Source organism: Colossoma macropomum, unplaced genomic scaffold (assembly GCF_904425465.1).
Source record: "Colossoma macropomum unplaced genomic scaffold, Colossoma_macropomum, whole genome shotgun sequence".
Taxonomy (NCBI): Eukaryota; Metazoa; Chordata; class Actinopteri; order Characiformes; family Serrasalmidae; genus Colossoma; species Colossoma macropomum.
The window spans coordinates 236,070-260,025 of NW_023495290.1; the positions used below are offsets into that span (position 1 = coordinate 236,070).

General features: G+C 40.5%; 1 protein-coding gene across 1 annotated transcript in view; it reads left to right on the forward strand.

Moving 5' to 3' along the window:
• Positions 1 to 2,380: 2,380 nt before the first annotated feature.
• The window catches only part of gpc6b (glypican 6b), a 76,869-nt gene continuing 55,293 nt past the window's right edge, over positions 2,381 to 23,956 (forward strand). The window contains exons 1-2 of the mRNA XM_036561988.1: positions 2,381 to 2,915; positions 21,772 to 21,930. Coding sequence (XP_036417881.1) covers positions 2,768 to 2,915; positions 21,772 to 21,930 — 307 coding nt within the window. The 5' untranslated portion in view covers positions 2,381 to 2,767. The remainder of the gene's footprint in view (positions 2,916 to 21,771; positions 21,931 to 23,956) is intronic.

Genomic DNA, 23,956 nt, shown 5'->3' on the forward strand with positions numbered 1-23,956 from the left:
AAGGTCCAACGTGACGGCTCCTGTAATACACTGGCTGAATATGCCAGAACGCTCCCTCTCCATGGTGGACCACTCCTGAAACATCTACACACAAAAGCAACTTGTTTGAGATGGCAATAATAATAGCAATAATAATAATAGCAATAATAATAATAATACATCTGTATTTATACAGGAGTGGAGCAGTGTGTGAACCCCAGTATTCGCGGGGGTCCCGTGTTGTCTGTCTGCTAACTCTCTCTCCATAGCGCTGCTGGTGCTTCAATGTCAGTAAATGTTTGTTTTATCAGCTGTTCTTCTGTAAAGTCTCTGTTCTAGTGCGGTTCTGCGCTCTTCCTCACAGTAACTGAGATCTTCCTCGTCTCCTCTTCTGTAGAGTCTCTGTTCTAGTGCGGTTCTGCGCTCTTCCTCACAGTAACTGAGATCTTCCTCGTCTCCTCTTCTGTAGAGTCTCTGTTCTAGTGCGGTTCTGCGCTCTTCCTCATACTAACTGAGATCTTCCTCGTCTCCTCTTCTGTAGAGTCTCTGTTCTAGTGCGGTTCTGCGCTCTTCCTCACAGTAACTGAGATCTTCCTCGTCTCCTCTTCTGTCTTCAGTGTGAGAAATGAGGAACAGTCACTCTTCACTCCAAACTCTTGGGAAACTGGGCGAGTTTTCAGATTTACAGATCTGCTGCAGCTCATTGGAAAGTTTTTCAGAGGAATCTGGGCAGAGTTACAGTTTCTAGGCTATGAAGGACTGACTGGGTGAACCAGTCTGCTACAGCGCCACCCTGAGGCAGAGCAGTGCTGCAGCTCTAGTTAGTTAAGAACACCAGAGACAGAAGCTGATTGTGGGGGAAGCACATAAATAATGAGCTTCACTGAGTCTGGATTTGAGTGTCTTTTTTCCCCTAGCGGCATCAAGTCTATTTCCAGGGACTTTTCTTGGGAATTTTGATTTTGAGACATTCAGGGGGTTCAAGAGGTTAATGAGGGGGTCCCCAGGACTCACTGTATTTCTCACTTTGGGGTGGAAAGAGTACTGAAAAGCTCTACTTAAGTAAAAGTGCTGTTGCTGTGGTGATAATTTATAAGTAAATTAGAACCTTTTTGAAAAGTCTGTAGTTACAACTTTGACATCGTAACAATACTAGAACCCTTTTGGGGCTTTATAGAACCATTTTCAAAAAGGTCCAGTATAGAACCATTCCATGGGGAATGGGAAAACTGAGCCACCAGTTGCTGCACTATTTAAGGTGGAATGGGAACATTCAAACAATAAGCTGTCGACTTCAGCCTTGTTCATCTTCAGTTACCTGGTTTTGCTGTTACATTACTGATTACATGTCAATTCAAACAGGACTGCTATTGTTGAGGGAACTCCATGTTTGGTGAATTATAGAAGGTAATTCACTCCAGAATTATTACTTTGCAGGCTGGTAAAAAGTTCAGACAGGGCAGATTCGTACTGGATTAAAATCACAGATCTCTTTTGTAATCACTCAAAATACAGCACGTCCCCATGTAATACTAATCCAGCTCAAATAGGGCTCACTTTCTCCCCTTTTACGCTGATTAGTTGGTGATGGTCTGTCAAGCAAGACATAAACCAGGCAAAACTTTCACACCTGTCCAGTAAAATATCACAGTGAACTGTACTGGAAGCTGTACTCAAATCCAGCAGCACTAGAAGAGAGTGCTTTCTGAGACAAACCCAGTCCACGCCTTCCTGAGAGATTCCACGCTGGAACACTGTACCTGTGGCTCTGGTAATGATCTTTTTGAAATGCTTGGTTTAAAGTAATAAATCACAAAATTAGTGATTAATCCTGATTGTGTTTCAGCATTTTGAGGATATATGTGTCCTATATTATCATTATTATTAGTTATCCTATGTTAGTCGACAGTGTTTTTCATTTAGCACCAATGTGGTTCTGCACTGTTCAGGAGAAAAGCCTGTAAAAGTGCTCCATCTGTCAGACCAGCAGGTGGCGCTCCAACTGCAGGAGCAGCGACACCAGCGCCATCTGCTGCAGGAACTTTGGGGATTTTGGGGTCCTCCCACTGTATCTTACAGAGACCAGTGTTCTCTGATCACTATAGAACCCATCGGTCCTCTAACGTCTGCAGTTCTGGGGAAAAGCTCTCTCTCTCTTTCTCTCTCTCTGTCTCTCTCTATCTCTCTCTCTTCCACTCCTTTCTCTCTCTCTCTCTCTCTTCTCCTCCTTTTTATCTCTCTCTCACACACACACTCTCTCTCTCATCCCTTTCTCTCTCTCTCTCTCTCTTCCCCTCCTTTTATCACTCTCTCGCTTTCCCTCCCCTCTCTCTCTCTGTCTCTCTCTCTCTCTTTTCCCTCCTTTCTCTCTCTCTCTTTGTCTCTCTTTTTCTCTCTCTCTCACTCCCTTCTCCCTCTCCCCACTCCTCTCTTAATTTTCCCACATTCTTTCTCTTTCTTTCCCACTTTTATCTCTGTACATCTCTTTTCCTTCCCTGCCAATATCTGTCTCTTCCCCATTCCTCTCTCTCTTTCCCCTCCCTCTCTCTCCATATTTTCCCCTCCCTCTCTTTCCATATTTTCCTCTCCCTCTCTATCCTGTAGAGCGCAGACGCTCCTCCTGCTAACTCTCTCTCTCTCTCTCTCTCTCTCTCTCTCTCTCTGAGTGTTGGTGGTTGAGAGTTTAGCAGTCTGTGCTGTTTCTCTCTCTGGACTCAGTGATGTTCTGGCGGTCCGGTGCAGCGGAGCGGGAGGAGAGAGAGAGAGCGCGGTAAAGAGTAATAGAGAGATGATGGTGGGGGTACTCTGTGCTCTCGGGCTGCTGCTGCTGTCCTGCGGTGGTGAGGAGCTCCGGACGGAGAACTGCAGCTCAGCAGTCAGCATCTGGACTGACCTCGGGATCACTGCGGAGCACACCCCGGAACACACACTCACAGGTACACACACACACAATGGGGGGATTCAGGGGGAGTCGAGCTCCAGCAGGCTGACCACTGCCGGACATGCCGGGGGGAGTGTATGACCTGAGGCAGGAGCACACCTGAACACACTAAACTGAACTACAGGTCAGTGGTCACTACATGCTGACCCCAGCAGTGACATCTCTGTATCTCCTTCACAGAAAACATGTTTGACAGAAAGTTACAAAACAGCCTCGACAGCTAACTCTACTCTCGGCTGTGAGTCAGTGAGTCACTCTTTCCCTTTATTCCAGCTGCCATTCTTTCCAGGAGACTCACTTTCAGCTCCTCAAAGAATCTGCAGACACACCTCCAAAGTTCAGTTAGAAGCTGGTTGATCATTTTCTGAAGTAATCAAACACATTCAGTGGTGTTGAGGTCTGGACTCTGGGGTGGTCAGTCCATCGTTCAGCTTCTTTGTTTGATGTGTTCGTCTCCTTTTCTCAGTGAGGTTCTTCTTGATCAGCTACACATCCTTTCAGACCCACAGCGCTGAGTCGTCTTCTCACAGTGGAAGGATGGACAGAAACCTGTGGATGTTTTCAGATCTGAAGCAGCTTGATTTTCTCCTCTCTCTCAGAGATGAAAGCTTTAAGTGCTGTTTATCTGATGGGGGGGGGCAGTTTTGGGGTCTAACAGGTCTTGCACGGCTGGTAAGAGTCACATATTCTCTAATCATTTTTTAGACTTTTGCAGTTGTATTATCTCATATCTCATCTTGTGTCAGTAACTCTTCTGGGAGCAGCTGTTGTTGGGTGGATACAGCTGATGCAGCTGAGACTCAGTAGTTTCCAGATTAGAAGTATAGAGGAGTTAAAGTGGCCAGTAGGACAAACAAACAGAGGACAAATGGAAAACTGAGAGGTTTGATATTAGGCGTCTGAGTAATGAGTAAATATATGTTATATATTACTGTTGGCCAGGAAAGTAAATACATCAAAGGTGGTACATATATATATATATATATATATATAAATGTGTGTGTGTGTTATATGTTACTGGTCTATATGGGAACTTTGTAATCATTTATTTGAGCTGTAAGTGTGTTTTTGCCTGTGAGAACTCTATATACACTATATAACACAAATACACAAAAACAGTAAATATTGTACATAATATTAGAATGAATACAAATAAACATAAATACAGTAAAAAACAATATAACATAATAGATACAAATAAACATAAATACAGTAAAAATACCATATGACATTAGAATAAACACAAGTAAGCATAAATTTAGTGAACACACTGCGTAACATTAGAATAAATACAAATAAAAATATAAATAGAGTAAAAATACTATGTAATATTAGAATAAATTCAAATAAACAAATACAATAAACACACTACATATGATCAGAATAAATACACATAAATACAGTAAGCATTATACATAATATTAGTATCAACACACAAACTTGAATCATTAAAAACAATAACAGAATACATACAAATACACATAAATACAATAAACACACTGTAACATTAACATAGATACAAATGAACATAAATACAGTAATAACACCACATAACAGAATAAATACAAATAAACATAAACTGAGTAGTAGGTAGTCAGAATTATACTTAATATAATTCTGGTGTATATATATATATATATATATATATATATATATATATATATATATATATATATATATATACACCTCGTATTTCTAAAGATGGTAACCTTAACAGAAGAAAAAAACATTCTGAATTTTTAATGTCAGTGAATGTAAAGCGGTTTTGTTCTCAGTAATTCTGAATTATTGCTCGTGTTGGTCGTTCATCATTACATGTTCACACAGTGTTAAACTGCAGCCAGTGTTCAAAACTGTAGGAAATAAAATGACTGTACAGTGAGGTTTCACTGCTCAGTGATGACAAATATATCACAAAACCTTGTATCTCCACTTTTCTTTATTCATTTATTTATGATATATTTTTTACAGAGTTTGAAAGTGACAGCTGTCCTTTACTCTGTGTTAATATTTCATTCTGAATGGACCAATAGCAATGCTCCAAAATTACTTGGAATTAAAATCTTGTTCCATTAACTTCATTCAAATGTAAAAACATTTTCTCTTCTCCTGTAAAGTCACCGTTCTGCTCTCTGAGCCATGAAGTCAGAAGTATTAGCACCCCCGGTGATGATCGTCTTTGTTAATCAGTCACTGAAAATAGGAATCTGACCTTTTGGTGAGGTCAACTTATATTATTATTCATTAAAAATTAAATTATTCCATGGCTTAGACTGCCGCAAACATGCATTAAACAGTGAACATATGGATTAGTGCTGTAAATGTATTAAATATGTGTCAGTTTAAGTTTAATATCAGCTCTGAAATTCTGCAGTGCGCTAAACATCAAAGAAACACATGCATAAATAATACAGTGAGCCAGACTAACCATCCTGATATTTACTTTCACTAAATTATAGCCTCTAAATTACAGCCATACATGGATAATATAATAATAATAATAATAATAATAATAATAATAATAATCAAAATAATAACAGTAGTGTAATTATTATTATTATTATTATTATTATTATATGAAAGTATAGCCTTTTAAATGTAAATGTCAGACCACAGGAATTTAATTCATTTATTTAGCATATTTTACCAATTCCAGAAAAAGCAATGTAGTAACATTTGCAGTCTATATAGTCTGTACTATATATTTGGGTGTATACATTCATATTAGTTTTCCAAAAAAAATTATAAAAACAGAAAAAAATATATATATATATATATCACAGTCCATTTTTTAAATGTAAAATGTTTGCTTTTACCATTTTAGACTTTAGACAACTAATATAAATTTATATACCCAAATATATATATTGCAATATATATGTTCAGAATTCTTTTGGTGTTGTTGTGGTTTATGTTTGGTGGATTCTGTCTGTCAGTAAACAGTCACAGTCACTTCAGTCCACAGTGCAGGTCAGAGTGTGTAGCCGACACTGAGGTCAAATAAAACACACAGTGAGTTAAATCTGTCCGCTCTGTTCATCGCCTCCTTAATCAGGAGTGAAAACCCTGTGAAAGTTATTGAGCGCAGTTTTAGCAGGTTTGTAATTTCAGTCTCTCCACAGTTCCGGGTCCTGCAGGTGAACCTGATCTGTCGCTGAGTTACATGGGAATAAAGAATCGTTACAGTAGTAATACTGTAGTTATGGACGGTGAACTGAGCAACACTGAACTAGTAAACAGTAAAAGCAGAACTCGCCACCAGAGACGGCTGTGAGGGACGCGTTGTAATTCCTGATTTTGCGCAGTCGCTGTGGGTCCGGTTAGCTGCTGTATTCCTGCATGATGTCACGCTGTACTTTAATCACTCTGGAGTGACATCACACTGAAACCTGAGAGCAGCAGGAAATTAATGTCTATTACATCCAGCCAGGGGTCAGATTTAATAATCAGCGATTCTCCCCGTGGGTCTCGTCTTTATGTGAGGCTCTGTGAAGATGAGAAACACAGGAAATAATCTGGGTTCATTTTGCGGAACGCTGTAGGATGAAGCTCGGATTCAGGACACTGTGTGATGTTCGTGGTCTCGAAGTGTGAATTCAAGTGAGATATTAAACGTCACATTAGTTTCCTTTTTTGGAAAAGGAAAATAAAAGCGAGACTGGAGAAAACAGTGAAATCTGTTTTTAATTATCAGACTGATGTAAAAATATCATCACCGTTTTTCAACATTTCTATTCATTTCCAGTTATTATTTTATGGTGAGCTGGTCTCACTGCGATATGAAGCAATGTTTTGTGTTGGATTAAAATCACTCAAGGTTAGTTTATGGTCTGCTGTCCTGTAAGAAAGATTGGCAGCAGTGAGAGTCTGTAAGTACCACAGCTATAAAATAAGCTAAGTGCCACAGTTAAAAGCAGAGTGCAACAGTTATAAGCTAAGTGCCACAGTTATAAACTATCACAGTTATAAGCTAAGTGTCACATTTATAAGCTAAGTGTCACAGTTATAAGCTAAGTGCCACAGTTATAAGCTAAGCTAAGTGTCACAGTTATAAGCTAAGTGTCACAGTTATAAGCTAAGCTAAGTGTCACAGTTATAAGCTAAGTGTCACAGTTATAAGCTAAGCTAAGTGTCACAGTTATAAGCTAAGTGCCACAGTTATAAGCTAAGCTAAGTGTCACAGTTATAAGCTAAGTGCCACAGTTATAAGCTAAGCTAAGTGCCACAGTTATAAGCTAAGTGTCACAGTTATAAGCTAAGTGCCACATTTATAAGCTAAGTGCCACAGTTGTAAGATAAGTGCCACAGTTATAAGCTAAGCTAAGTGTCACATTTATAAGCTAAGTGCCACAGTTGTAAGATAAGTGCCACAGTAATAAGCTAAGCTAAGTGCCACAGTTATAAGCTAAGCTAAGTGCCACAGTTGTAAGCTAAGTCTCACAGTTATAAGCTAAGTGTCACAGTTATAAGCTAAGTGCCACAGTTATAAGCTACGCTAAGTGCCACGGTTGTAAGCTAAGTGCCACAGTTGTAAGCTAAGTGCTACAGTTATAAAATAAGTGTCCCAGCTATTAGCTAAGTGCCACAGTTAAAAGCAGAGTGCAACAGTTATAAGCTAAGTGCCACAGTTATAAACTAACAGTTATAAGCTAAGTGTCACAGTTATAAGCTAAGCTAAGTGTCACAGTTATAAGCTAAGCTAAGTACCACAGTTATAAGCTAAGCTAAGTGTCACAGTTATAAGCTAAGCTAAGTACCACAGTCATAAGCTAAGCTAAGTGTCACAGTTATAAGCTAAGCTAAGTACCACAGTTATAAGATAAGCTAAGTACCACAGTTATAAGCTAAGCTAAGTACCACAGTTATAAGCTAAGCTAAGTGTCACAGTTATAAGCTAAGCTAAGTACCACAGTTATAAGCTAAGCTAAGTGTCACAGTTATAAGCTAAGTACCACAGTTATAAGCTAAGCTAAATACCACAGTTATAAGCTAAGCTAAGTGTCACAGTTATAAACTAAGCTAAGTACCATAAGTGCAACAGTTATAATACACAGCAGTACACAAAGCATTAAAGCTATAAGCTAAGCTATGTGTCATGCTATATGCTAAGTACAGTTGTAGTCAACACTGCTAGAGCCGAGTCCGAGTCGAGACAGAGACCAGAATAAGATCTTTTCAGAAAACACAAGTAAAAAGGATTCATTAAATAATATTTAGCCTACAACATTACAGTCTCACTCAAACATCCCTGCATAACTGGAAGCAGTGCTGAAGTTAATCTCTGTTCCTTTCTTCTCTAAAACGTTTTCAGAATCACCACCTAAAGTCAAACGAGCATAAACTGATTTACATTTTGTTACTAAATGAAAACATAGTAATAATATTCTGTTCTGTTTCCAGAGGATGTTTGGAACTAATGAACGTCAGCACAGAAATAATGCTCAGTTAAGTCATCATGAAAAAATCTATTATATCTTCAGCCAACAGATTCCAAATGATGTTGAAATCTGACCAGTAGTTTATGGACTCGAGACTGAGACTGAACTCGAGAACTACAGCAGTGATGCTAAGTGCCACAGTTATACGCAGAGTAAAACAGCAGACAGTGCTGGCTCTGATATGTGTGAGCGCAGTCCGTCGGGGGTCACTGATGTTGCCTCGGAGCGTCTCGCTTCGTCTCAGCAGAGCTAAAATTGTCTCCTGCTCCTCTATATGTGTGTATATTTAAATTTAACCTGTCTGGGGGCTTCCTTACAGCTCGGCTCCTCCGAGACGCGTCTGAAAGGTTAGAAGCTCCTCTCAGGTCTGTGTGTCTTCAGTTCTAAGAACCCTCCTCCTTTAATTCTGCTGAATGAACAGACGACAGGCCGACTGTTAGGTTTTGGGTTAAGGCTGTATGTCAGACGCTGTTCGAGCTGGACTCTGCTGACCCTCAGAGTGCTGACCATGAAAATGGAACAAAAATAAAACTGTTGACAATCTACAATCGCCTTGACTACACGGGAAAAATGTCTGATGTTATGTAACATGTTCAAGGTTTACCAGAACAAATTATACGCTGGATTTCCCAAATTCTTCGGTGAGTCCAGCAGGGTGACTGTGTGGGTGTTCAGGAGTTTTTTGCTCAGAGAAACACTAATTTTACAAACAATACAAACGCAGTTAATAAAAAAAGTATATCATGTTTCTTTCAAGCATTTTGAAACCTCTCCCTGTGAAAGCTCAGTATTATTTGTGTCATCGTCCAGTAAATGTTTTGGCTCAGTCAATGCTGCTTTAAACTGCCTCAAAAGATCTACTTTTTTGAAAGCAAGGAATTATTTTACCTTTTACTTGTTACTTTTTAATACATGGTGTTTGAATTTGCCACCGTTACTGCAGATACAGCCCTGCAGGAGGATAAGCACCAACAAAACACACAAGCATGACCACAAACACATGAACAGATATGTGGACACTTTAGATGCGTCTCCAGAAACACTACGAGGAGAAGATCAGCTGATTGGTGGATCTGTATGACCTGCACATCTCCAGAGTTCAGAACATTCCAGTGTGAGATTTTATAAAAACTAATAAAAGTGGCTCCAAAACTGCCAAAGCTCTTAAATAATAAACTCATACACAGAAATAAAGATGAAGCTTCTTATTCACCAGATTCTCATCTGAATTTTCCGTTCCACCTTAAATGGAGCTGCAGTTACACTGAGGTTCCATAAAAAGAGAACAATAGTTGGCAAATATGAAGCCAAAATCAGCTCAATAAACACAATAATTTACCTCAATAAATGTATTAATTTACCTTAATAAAAGCTCCTTAATCAACAAACCCCATCAAACTTCCTCTTGGAGGTGTTTAATGAGCAGCTAACGAGCAGCACAGCAGAGCAGCTGTTGATCGCGTCTCACTGGCTGATCTAACGCTGCGTCCCAAACACACACTTCTGTACTTCATCTACTGATAATGGGATATGCGCTACTTTTACACTCTATTTAGTGAGCTAGTATGCGGTTTGGGAAAGTAATAACAGCAGGAATCTCAGCCATTTAGATTTCAGCTTTATTTGTTTTCCCTACAGTAGCATACAACACACTCAAACACATCAGTGAATACACTTTAAAAATGAGAATTAAAATTGTGATCCAGAAAAAACTATGTATTTTACTGCCTTTGCTGGATCAGTTATGTCTTTGTCTTATTACAAACAGCCACAGCACTGCTGAGTGAACTTGATATTGCTACCAAAATGGTGGAAGCGCATCGGAATACTATAGATTGTCTATATGACTGGCTTTAAACCATTAGCAGTTGACTTTGCATAGTACTGTAGGAGTTAGCAAGCTTGCTAACTCGCCTAACATAAACAGTGAAAACACAAAAGCTAAATTGTGTTTCAAAGTTCACTGAAGTTGAACTTGACGCAAAATTTCACTTGCAAAATTTATTCACCTTGGAAGTCTGAGATGCGAAAACATAATGCTCGATTACAGTTCTGGTCATTTCACCTCTGAAATTTCATAGATAAATAGTATGACTGTGTTTTGATATGGATTCTTTACATTTGACAGTGAGAGCTTTACATTCAACCACAACAGCAACATAACTAAAGCACTACCCAGATATGAAGGATACACTGGCCCGGCGTAGGCTCATTTACATTGCTTAAGCAGGCAGAACGTTGGCAAACCATTTTGGGCCAATGGCTGGTGGAAGACTATCAAGGGGAGGGGTTGGGAAATCAACACTGTTCAGCTATAGCTACATAAGTACCTGGCTTATATAATCCTGAATGATTTTAATTTACCACGTCACTTACGTTAAGTATTTGTAGTTAACCTTATGTAGATCACTGTACTGGTGCCGGCACACTTCCATCGAAACTTTCACTTCTGTTTTTATGCATCAAATCGTCCAGCAATACGGTGACGCAGTACACCGCTAGAAAGCTTGAAATCTCAGGATTCAACTCCTGCAGACTGTTTTAGGATCTGTTATTCACAGCAGTTACGATCGTCTGATTTGTAATATAAGCACCAATTAAGCAAATGTTAGCAAATCTATGGTTCTTTTCCTTCAGAGCCTCACCGCCTTCACAGAGACACCATAATCCAAAGCATGTTTAAGCAGTAGAACCTGAGAGGGAGTGTGTTATTGCGAAATAACATCACGGCTGTGATTTGGTCGCCGTAGATCATCACAGCCGTGATGTTACTGGCGATAACACACTCCTCGAGTGTTCTATTGCTTTAATACAACAGTTAAATAAATAAAGTAATAAATTAATAAACTGGGCCGTGAACGCGGCGTTTAATATGTTTTAATGTTCGCAGTTCCTTCACCAAATTATAGTTCCTTAACGAGCAGCTTGTTGCTACGTCAGAGTAACGAGCTCCGCCCACTCACTGCACAGCCGGCAGTTCGTTCTCCAGCTCCACACAGACCAACTGACAGTTTGTGAATTTAGTGTCGTCTCATCTTCAGAGTCTGACCAAATCGGCTGTCGGTCAAATGTGATCTTAAAAGTGTCCATTTTCTGTTTGTGGCAAAGTAAGAAGTAAAAACGTTCAAATGTCTTGAGCGTCTCCTACAGCTGTCAAAGTCGTTGCTTAGCAACGGCGTCTCAGCGGAGTGATACGGTGTTTGTGAAAAACCTGTGATGTTATGGTGAAATAACAGCACAGTTAGAACCCTGCTCAACCAATCAGCTCGCGTGGCCGGAACTAACTGTTGTATAAAGATAACACAGCAAGAGTCAGAGATCAGTTTAGAGCTCTGGGAGTCAGGAGGAAATAAACTCCTCCATTCTTTACTCTGTTACTCTGTGTCAGTAATTCACACAATTATTCAGACAGTTGAGGAAAAAAATGACAGTGTTTCCTTTGAAATGAGACCAAGATCATGATTACAGCCCAAAGTATGTGGGAACAGCGCCCCCTTTTTACTTTGGGTATGATGTTTCAGGCAAAAACAGGATGACAGTTAACAGGCTAATGTTCTATTCATAATTATTATGGAGTAATTTTAGTTGTGACCTATACGGCTGGTTAAAATATCCACTGCTGTCTAACATTAGCTTTAGGTTAATTTGGGAGGATCTGTGAGAGACCATGCAAGTACACACACCACAGCGGTGGGAAAGAACTTCTTCAGCTTCTTCCTGCAGAGCATTTATATTATAGGACATGATTCTAAAACAACCACAATAAAAATACACCCTAGCAGGTGATAATATCTTACATGTAGCCAATGTATCTAATATTTCGAATTGTGAGGTTGTTGAAGATGAGTTTTGCTAGTTTTAAGTCTTTTTGTGTTGTGAAAGTGTTTTCCTCTAGCAGACCATTTTGCTTGTTTCAAGCATCGTTTCCTTTAACAGGTAAAATTACACTATGAGGCTGTTTACTCCTCGCATTAACACGCGTTTTGTTTCTGAATCATATCTGGGAAAACTTTGGCCAGATACTGTTTATGCTTTTCAGTAACTGACTGTGTCCCCAGTGTGACCAGATGAGATCCGATTGTGCTTTTCACAGGTAAAAAGCACATCAGCATATCACTGTTGTCATATTTCCAAAATGACAGGAGAGGAGGAAAAAAACATACTTTACTTTTAATGTAAATCAATGGAACCAGACTTTTTCCCAAGTATATTTTGTCCATTTCGGTTGGTCCATTTTTCATAAAATTTACACACAATGTAAAAGGCAATAAGCATCATCAAATTATGTCAAAAACTGAAAAACAGAGATACAAGGTTTTGTTTACTTTTGTTTAATATTTTCCACATTACTATAACAGTAGATAAGCTTGGCTTGGACACTATCATCGGCCAGGAGTGCACGAAGGCTCGGCTCTTGGTTTGGGGCTAACTTCAGCCTCTTGTATTCTTCATCGTTCGTTTTCTTGTTTATTCTCTGAGCTGCTGGTCAGTGCTCGGCAGACGCATTTCCACTCATGTAATTGTATACATAATACAATTTGTATATGTAAACTGCATATCATGATCTACTCACAATGGACCCTGTGAGTGTTTACGCCTGACTTTTTAAGCAGTCCAGTGAAATCTGAATGTAATCATCAAAAACGTATGTTAGTGCAAGGTGCTAACAGGCCCTCTATGGCCAAAAGTATGAGGACATCCCATACTTACCATCACTAACGTGAATAAAATCAAGCACAGAGCCATGCAGTCTCCATAGACAAACGCTAGCAGTAGAATGGGTCGTACTGAAGAGCTCTAGTGACTTTAGAGTGACTTTAAACATGGCACTGTTGTAGAACACCTCTGCTACAAGTCAGTTTGTGAAATTTCTTCCCTGCTAGGTCTGCCCCGGCCAACTGTAAGTGCTATTATAGTGAAAAGAGCAACTACAGCTCACAGACCTCACAGAGCGGGGCAGATGAGTGCTGAAGCATGTAGCCTGTAAAAATCACCCATCCTCTGTTGTATCACTCTTTATAAAGTTCCAAAGTTACAGTGCTAACAGTAAAGTTTGGTGTACACCTTGCATTAACATGGGTTTCATGTCTGTGTCTGGACACACTTTGGCTCGATTACATTTACACTTTTCACTAAAATGCATTCACAAGAGATCCGTCTCTGACCATCACCAAATGTGGTTTAAGTGATCCAATCCAAGTGTTTGCATCTGGCTTTTCATGCATTATGGAGAAATCCAAATGTGATCCAATCATGAAAAATGCATGTTGATGTAAGCTGTAAACAGATCCTCAGTTCCAGTGAAGGGTGATATTAGTGCTACAGCTCACAAAGACATTTTACACAGTTATCTGCTTCCAGCTTTGTGTCAGCAGTTTGGGGAAGAGCCTTTCCTGTTCCAGCATGACTGAGACCCTGAGCACAAAGCAGCTCCATAAAGACATGGAGTGACCAGTTTGGAGTGTAGGAACTCCAGTGGCCCTCACAGAGCCCTGACCTCAACCCCACTGAACACCTTTGGGATGAACTGGAACGGAGATTGTGAACCAGGCCCTCTTGTCCAACATCAGTGTCTGACCTCCGAAATGCTCTTTTGACTGAATGGGCAGAAATTCCCACAAACACTCTCCAACATCTTGTGAAAAGCAGAAGAGTTGGGGCTGTTATAGCTGCAAAGGGGGACCAACTTCATATTAATGCCCATGTTTTTGGAATGGGAAGTCCAACAAACTCATACAGGTGTTATGATCAGGTGTCCACGTACTTTTGGCCACAGAATTAATGTCCATACAATTGCACTTGATAAGATGACTCAATAGAAGTAAGAAAAAAATAGAAATAGGTGGAATAATCTCATAACATTTCCACCGTAATCTTATAATGAGAATTATTATACTGATTAGATGAAGATTTCACTCATAAAGATCAGCTTTCATAGCAGTATCTAGTAATGCCTGGGCTGTGTGAGTCACAGCAGAACACAATAAGGTTTTGTTTTCACTTCGTCAGCCAACTTGAACTTTTATTAATTGAGTTTCAGTAAAATTTCATGCATTTATACTTTAATTAGCATTTTAAAATCATTATACTTTGACTATACTTTATTGCTATAAGAATCTTACTTCTTCTAGTTTATTACAGGATGCTTCATTATAGAGTATTATAGATTACTATAAGAGCACTACAGGAATATTACCCTGACTGGCCACTTCATGTGTGTTGCACTGGTCTGAGTGGATCAGACACAGCAGTGTTGCTGGAGTTTTTAAACACCTCAGTGTCACTGCTGGACTGAGAACCAAAAACATCCAGCCAACAGTGTCCTGTGGGAAGCGTCCTGTGACCAGCGTCCTGTGACCACTGATGAAGGACTAGAGGATGACCAACACAAACTGTGCAGCAGATGAGCTATCGCCTCTGACTTTACATCTACAAGGTGGACCGACAAGGTAGGAGTGTCTAATAGACTGGACAATGAGTGGACACAGTGTTTAAAAACTCCAGCAGCACTACTGTGTCTGATCCACTCGCACCAGCACAACACACACTAACACACCACCACCACGTCAGTGTTACTGCAGTGCTGAGAATGATCCACCACCCAAATAGTACCTGCTCTGTGAGGGTCCATGGGGGTCCTGACCACTGAAGAACAGGGTAAAAGGGGGCTAACAAAGTATCAGAGAAACAGATGGACTACAGTCTGTAACTGTAGAACTACAAAGTGCACCTATATAGTAAGTGGAGCTGATAAAATGGACAATGAGCGTAGAAACAAGGAGGTGGTTATAATGAAGTGGCCAGTGGTTTATATGGAGGTTGAGTTATTATAAAGTAATATAGAAAATAAATATAGTCTACTGAAGGGTCACCAGGAGTTGAAATGAAGCTGGAAAGTTAGAACACACCCTAAAGCTGTCACAACAGACACATACACCTTTAGCATATTTGTACCTTTATTTATGATTTTTCCATATTTATGCAAATCCTGTCTTAGTAGCGCAGCCTGTTTCTGATTTATATTTCTCCTGTGGAGACTGCAGTAGCAGAGAAAATGCTGTTTTTCTTTTCTTTTTTTCTTTGGGGGTGGGTGGGGGGGGGTACCTCTGCACTTAATCTGTCAGAACAGTGCACCATCCATTAAGTGCCCCCCCCATGCCTGTCGTTCTGTCGGTCTGAAGTCTGACATCATCTGTTGAGGCAGATTCCATCCAAGGAACTCAGCTTCTCGCTGCTCCAGAATCCAGACGGAGTGAAGGCTGGCTCTTCATTTGACAGGAATGATCCAGAATACAGTGTTTTGAGGTGTTTATATCACTGAGCATTGTTTTTTAGATTTACATCTACATTATATTACAGCTTTTATTTCTCAAGCATCATTGTGTGAGGCTGTCCAGTTTGTCTTTGACAGGACTTTACACAAAAACTGTCCCTTGTTTGTTGCTCTACATTAGCTGAACAGGAAGAGGAAGCTTTAGTGGAGGCACCATCATCACGCAGGGGAATTAATTTACTGAATTCTCATAATTTAATAAGAAACTGATTCTGATGTTTTATTCAGACCTACTGTACTGTTAGAGTGTAATTAAAGTTGATTCGTTTAGCTCAGTCAGCTGATTTAAGAGCTCTGTGCAGGGCCGCCAGAACCATGAGGGGCAAGCCAGTGTTTGACCCACCACTTCTCAAAGTACTGTGGGTGATGACCCACCATATTTCGATTGAGTTTGGGGCACTCGTGTTTACTGAGCACTGTCCTATAGACATGAAAAAAACACTTCAGCAGAACCAATCAAAATCTCCATTTCAAGTAGGAGGCGGGATATTTTGCAAACAGTAAAGACTTGGTGAGTTGGTGTTCAGTGAGAGGAGCTGCAGCTCACTAATCCGGTAAAAACGTTTTTACTGCGATACACAAACTAATGCAGCTGGCTTTAGTTTATGTTACTACACTGCGTGAGTTTATTAAATGTCAATTTTAATATCAGTTCAGCTCCTTGGGGGCTGTGAACAGAAGTGCTTCACCCATATTGAGGTCCACACCAAAGAACTGAAGTCTGGCAGAAAATCGCAGGTCTCCTTCTGCTTCTAAGTGAACCTGCTTCAGTTTGCTGCTGGTGGGAAAACTTTTTTTACGATGGTCCCCCAAACGAGAGAATCCGACACCAGAGCATGTTTTTCTCAGTGCTGTTCAGTGCTGCACTGTCCGCATTTAACGCTCACTCTTCACAGAATGCCGTGTCATTCTTGCAGAACGAACTGCTGTTAATAATGGCAGAGCATTTTGATTTGGCTCATGGATCGCTGAACCTTTTCTTGGCCAAGCATCAGCGCCCTGACTGATTACATTTAGCTTGGTAAACCAATCATAAAGAAGCAGATCTCAAGTAAGTGTTATTATTGTTGTGTTGGTAGTAAAAAATGCAGAAGTTGAAGAAGTCAAGTCAAGTCAAGTCAAATTTATTTGTATGGCGCTTTTTACAACTGATGCTGTCACAAAGCAGCTTCACAGAAATCCATTAAGGACAAAGTTTTAACATGAAATGTAAATCCTCCAGGTGAGGAAGAAGTCTGTTTTCTGTTTTTCTCTTTTCAAACTCTTCAGAAAATGAACTGGGTACGAAAACAGCCTGATGTTCCTCAGAGATATTAGCTAGTTTGTTCACTGAGTGCAGGGTTCATAAACAGGTTTATAGAGACGTGTTAATAGCGTGACATAATAAGTATTGCATTTTGTCACTCAGTCACCTTTTTTTTTCAAAAACAATAAGATTTTCCCCACTACTTTTGGAGGAGTCGTGCTCCCGCTGGCTCTGCGCTAAACTAAAACAGTCCATTTCCCTCCAAAGAGTCCATCCACAGGACACTCAGTCCATCCTGAGTGGTTTCAGATTGCAGGTGTTGTTTGGCACTGATCTGAGAGAAAGTACACCAAGTGCACTAGAGCAGCGCTACCAACCACGCTAAGAGCTAATTAGGGCTAATCTGTGTCCCAATATATTTGATTGTCTCTGAAATAAAGCAGATCTCAACACTATATTAATGAAGGCTCACTGATTTCTGAACCGTTTCTCCCGCAGGAGAAAAGAGGAGATTAACATCAGCGTTTCACTGTGAGAAGTTCTGGTGATGAAGGAGAAAAACGTGAGTTCTCCTTCTGCACTGACAGACTGCTGAGAGGGTTCTGTGATCTAGAACAGAGCGGTATAAGAAAATGATGAGATCTCACACTTTTCTTGTGCAAATATTATTCAGTCAGACTGAGTCAGACACTAAAGAGTTAATCTGACGACATTTTAATCAAAGTGAGAAAATCTGAGGGAGCCAGATTTCAGAAACAGGAGACAACGGCTTTATAGACGGAACCACGTCTAGGAGAAGAACCTGAGATTGAGAGGAGATCTCATTTAGAACATTGCTGGGTCTTTCTTAATTGTGACTCTCCTGCTGGAGACGCTCCTCTAGAGCAGTTTTCCAACTCGGTCCACTTTACTGTTTATCTTCCTGCTGCGTTGTGCCTGATTTGTCAGTACTGTTGTAGTTCTCTAGTCCTGAAACTGTGAGTTATTGTTCTCAGGCTTGTCTCGGCCCCCACATTTCCTTTGCGCGGTGTGTCTTGGTTTTGGGGAACGGAAGACTCGCAAATTGTTCTTCGGACTGGAGTTTAAAGCCCTTCTCTCCTTTGGTCACTGGTAACTGAACTTTGTTTTTACTAGCATTGCTGAATGTTAACTGGGGCTTCAGCAATCACCACAATATGATGTTGCGAAACATTCTGCAAAGATATTGGCCTAATATTTTTAAATATTAGGAACATTGGCATAAATTACCACAGGAGAGTGGGTTTTTACAACATACATGTAGGAACTAAGGAAACAGGAAAACATTATCAAAAAAGAAAAGTAACAAATATATTGAATGAATATTAAAAGTACCTGTAAGTGCATCATATATATTCTATACTAATCCCTTAATTATCCTCATCTTCTGCTCTCTGAGAACAGTGTTTATGTGCTCTGCTGAGCTGTCGGCTCGTGTCTGTGGTTTTGCTGCATAATTATTTCCCGTTCACACTTAAGTATTTCTGAATGCTGATTTCCCAAAAGAGCATTTTAAAAATAAAGTGAGACCCTGGATGCTGTTAACAGACTCTCTGTAACTGATCTGCATCTATATATGCTCTAGCTGGAACATATTATGTTCTCATTAAAGCACACAGGTAGCATTAAAGCACACAGGCTAACATGCTACCTGGCTAAATGTCTGTTTAAAGCCTGAGCATAAAATAAATGCCATAAAATGTGAATATTCACCACAGCTAGCCTGGCGCTAATATAGCATTACAGTTCTTATAAGCAAGTTAATGGAGATTAGCATAACGCTAACAGTGGCAATCAGATAAAAAAGGCTATTATGAGGAGAATTGAGAGGTTTCTGCATTACACACTTGTGTTTGAGTAGCAGGCCCAAAATAAACAATGTTAACTCTATTGAACAATTAAATAATTGCAGATGTTTTGATTATATGCTATTGTACTGGTCTCGTCTCCAGTATAGTGAGTGATGTCACTCTTTACAGGTCAGATCAGGTACTTTAAACAAGCTTCAGTTCGTGTATAACATCCTCTTTACCGGCGTCTTATAGTTTTCCGTTCCACCGTAAATGGTGCAGCAGTCAATTTCTGCCACCCCAGCCTGGCAGTTCCTGTGCTGATAGGTGCAGGATGTTTTAAGAAGGCCCAGTTCTATAAAGCACTCAGTACTCAGGTTTTTTGAGCTGTTCCGTTTGAACCTCTGCTCATGCTGTATTTTGTAAGAGTCATTTACATTCACTGCAGTAATAGAATTTGACTAGAGGATGTGTTTAGGGTACTCTACACTCCTCTGAGAGGAAGTGTTCCTGCACTGCTGCTGTCCTAAAAAACACAGCACAGTCAGCAGAACGTTTAATCTGCTTTATCTGTGAATCTGGTTCAGTCTCTGCTGATGAGTTCAATCAGGTGAATTAGTGCAGCAGGAATATTAAACAGGGCAGTGTTTGAGTGACCATACAGGACTGTCACTGTTTACAATGACGTGGGTGGTTCACACAGAACACACCCATTCAGCCTAAAGCAGTTTAGCCCCGCCCATTCAGCCTATAGCAGTTTAGCCCCGCCCATTCAGCCTACAGCAGTTTAGCCCCAAACAATTCTGCCTACAGCAGTTTAGCCCCGCCCATTCAGCCTACAGCAGTTTAGCCCCACCCATTCAGCCAACAGCAGTTTAGCTCCGCCCATTCAGCCTACAGCAGTTTAGCTTCACTCATTCAGCCTACAGCAGCTTAGCCCCACCCATTCATCCAAAAGCTGTTTAGCCCCACCCATTCAACCTACAGCAGTTTAGCACCACCCATTCAGCCTACAGCAGTTTAGCTCCACCCATTCAGCCAAAAGCAGTTTAGCCCCACCCATTCAGCCAAAAGCTGTTTAGCTCCACCCAAAACCCATTAGCTGTAGAAAAAGGAAATAAATAGGTAAGTTTTCTATCCTTCTACTTTCTAAAACTAAAGGAAAGTTCTGTGTAAGTGATTAGAAAATAGTTTAACTTTTTGTTTTCAGCTGTTGAGCTCCATTTACTCCCGTTCATTGAGGACTCGCTTGTGGGCGCCCTCTGCTGTTTTGCAGTCCATTGTTTGGTATAATGGGGGAAATAGGAAGAGGCCAGGCTCCTCAAAAACCGGCTCTGACCGCACCAGAGTTGGCAAGAAGTAAACTCAAGACCACCAATTTCAGGAGGACCAGAGATCGGTTCTCTGGACTGCTCACAGGCTCAAAAACAGCTTTCACACTTGGCCAGAGCGCATGGTCCTGAGTCTGGAAAAAAGCTTTACAGCCTTAAAGTTTTATACAGGTTCTGCTCAGGGAAGCATTTAGAGCTCATCAAAAGGGCACCAGTGATTTGGACACAAAGGGTCAGCAGCTCGAGCCGAATAATACAGTGATGGGCTAAACTGTGAAAACCTGCAAATGTTCATGAGGGTTGATTAAATTTGTGACCTCTAATTCCTGGAGGGATTGATCTGTATCAGTGCTGCCCAAAACATCTGGCCTGAGATCAGTATAATCTAACAGAGCACTAAAGAAGCTGCTCCACTGCTGTACCTACTGGAAACATCACCGCTTACTAAAAGTTTCTGTTGGGTTCTAAAGCCTTGGGTTCACTGCACAACTTTTTAAAGTCTTAAAGGATTTGTTAACAGATCAGAATTCTGCAGATTTTTTGGCTGACTGAAATATTGGGGATCCACACTAAACGATTAGGGATCACACACTATTCAACTTTTAAGCTGTTTCTGAACTGAACGGAACTCACTGAACTGGCACGTTCTCCTGTTACTAGGAGACGCAAATAAACAAACATGGGCTGCTGCTGCTGTTTTCTCTGCCGTTTACACTGACACAGTAAAGAAGCAACAGGTAAACATGTTTAAGTGAGAGTCATGGATTTAAAAATGTGATCAGTTTGGTATTTTTAGAGTTTTAAATGTACATAAACTCGATTCTGCTTAAAACTCAGCTTATTAAAAAGCTTCGCTCCACACCTGAGAGACTTTTCAACATTTTTCTTTGTTTACCTGCTGTATTTTCTTCTTTTGCGCTCTTTGTTTTCATTGGTTGTTGCAGGAATCAGTTCAGATTGAGTCGTTAACCAGTTTACACTAGATTACACTCAGAGTCGGGTCAAAAAATCAGACGTTTGATAAATTCCGACTGGTCTGAAACACAATCGGGAGGCTGTAAATCTGAGTCCGTGCCCCTCACACACGACTCGACAAACTGCCGATTCCGACTGACCCAAAAATAGCAGACCAGCACTCAGCCAGACTAAAATTGGGGTAAAAGTTGTGTAGTGTAACCCCGGCTTACGTCTGATAAACTGATGGTCTTTTCTCGGATCATAAAATGCAGTGCTGTAGCGGAAGATGGATGAAGTAAACTGTTATGAATCACTCTTCAGTTTGATTCGCTGGAGGTCGTGATATTTTTTCAGAACACTGTTTCACTGCTAGCACTCTGACCTGTCTGGCTGCAGTAGTACAGTCTTTAGAGCTCTGAGTAAATCAGGAATTTGTTTGCATTTTGATTGCATCACCACACCAGTATGTACTTGTAATGTAAGTCACATAGTAATCCAGTTGCTATAGTAACAGACAGCTTCATTGAAAGTTTTCCAAGTGTGATGCAATGCCTCTAAATTAATATCATAGTAAATTCATTATAAAGTTTGTGAGAAAGATTTGAATTCTGTGCCATTTTATGGTTTTTCCTCTAATCTTTTATGAGGCTTAACTGAACCAGTGCGTAACATTTCACCCCAAACTCGGTGTGCATTAGTTCGGTCTCTCTGTAAATGTGGCGTTTTTGTGTTTTCCAGGTGATCATCTGCAGGTGTGCGTGCAGGAGAGGACCTGCTGTACACAGGAGGTGGAGGAGAAGCTCAGCGAGAGGAGTAAACATGAGTTTGAGAAGCTCGTGGATGAGGCCAGTGAAGACCTGAGGAACACCTTTGTGTCCAGACATAAAAGGTTTGATGGTACGATTCCTGCGTTCGTGTTCAGACAGAGCTGCAGGAGGTTCTCCTCATTTCTGTCTTTGCCCATTTCTCATTGTGGGAAACATCTGCGAGTTTATTAACAGTTACGTATGAACTTCTTCCCATCAGGCCTGAGCAGTTTAGTCACTGCCTCAGCTTAGAGGTCATATCGACAGTCGGTGTTCTTCCTGGAGATGACCTTTAATGGAGTACAGTCACTGTATAATTGGCTCTAGGGCTGGGTGGTATCCCCTTTTTAAAACCTTCAAACTGTCCCCAAATATTACCGCATTATGCTGCAAAAATATGAACTGTGACTACTGGTGTTCCCCAACAGTCATTAGAACCTAGAACTTCTCATCTCTGAAACTGACCATCTCACCACCAACCCTCAAACGTTCTCACCTAATGGTTAGTCTACAGCATTCAAAGCTCTGTGCTGGACTTAGAATCTATATTTAGATTCTCTAGAGTCTCTCCTCGTTCCATCTTCCAGCATCATTTAGAGCTGAAACCGTCTGCTCACCTGTTTCTGTGTTTACTTGCTGTATTTTCTTCTTTCCCTCCATTGACCAGTTTACACTAGATCACACAGAGAATCGGGTCGAAAAAATCAAACATGTTTAATAAATTCCGACTGGTGTGAAACGCGATCAGGAGGCCAAAAATCTGAGTCTGCGCCCCTCAAACACGACTCGACTCTCTCTCCAACTGTCGACTCCGACTGACCCAAAAATCTGCAGACTAGAGCCGAACAGCTCAGACTCAGACTGAGAATCGGGGCTAAAATCAGGGTAATGGTCTTGTAGTGTAACCCCAACATTAATGACACTTATTAATGAAAACAACTCTTAACATAAAGGGTCGTTTTAGCCATAGAAGAACAACTTTAGGTTTTCTGAAAACTGTGTTTGAAAAAGTGATGTATGAGTGTGAAAAACCTCTTATACAGCATCAGGTTTTCACACCTTAAATTAGTGTCTGTGTGTGGAAAAAAGCAGAGGTGGGACTATCAGCAGTAGCTTTCACACCACACAGGTTCTCACTGGCAGCATGCAATCATTTAGAAGCAGTTTCTGGGCATTTTGTGTTTGAAGCACAGCTCTGAAAGGAAATTACTTCCACTCCCCAACTGATTTTGTTGTAGATAGGAGGCCTTAAAAAATATTTGAGAACAACCTTTTAGAGGCTTAAAGAACCTTTACACATCCAATTTAAGGGCTTTGCATTATGTAGAGCTTCTTTAAACTTTAAAAAGGCTCTTCACATTCACAGATCTCATTTACAAACCTAGTTCCCTAAGAACCATCTGCTAAAAGGTTCTTTAGGGAACAAAATATCGTTCTTATGAGGCAAGAGTCAGCAACACGTGGCTCTTTGACTGTCCTGTTGTGGCTCCACAGCTGAATCAGATTTGTAGGTAAAAATACATTTACATCTAATTCACCCTTTAACCCTGAAGATCAGCACAGACTGCTGGTCACCATAGCAACACAGACAAAAGTCTCGCCTAGCTAGTAGCTAATGAGACGGCGAAGAGAGAGATTTAAGATGAACATCGATAATTTGGAGATAAATGGACTTATTAGTGTTTATAATCACTCCAGCTGGTTTCCTGATTTGTTTAATCTGCAACGAGAAACTGAAACACTAAAAAGTCATGAAGCTGAAGTCAGTTTCTCATTCGCCAGCTTCTCGTTAGAATTCTCCTGTTCCACCTTAAATAGTGCAGCAGTTACTTTCTGGTGCCTCAGGCACCATTTAAGGTGGAACGGGAAAATTCTAACAAGAAGCTGGCGAATGAGAAGCGACTTCAACCTTGTAAAAAGTTGAATGTTGCGAGACATTTTACAGAAACTGTTTTGCTTTTGTTTCCTGCTGGAGATGCGAGAAAAGCTGCTTTAGCTGAGCTAAAACTGAAAGCAGAGCAAAGCAAGTTATATTTTATTTTTTAGTCTACACTAGTGCATTATCACACACTGAGACAGATTTACAGCCAAGATGGTAAAATGGACATAAAATGCTG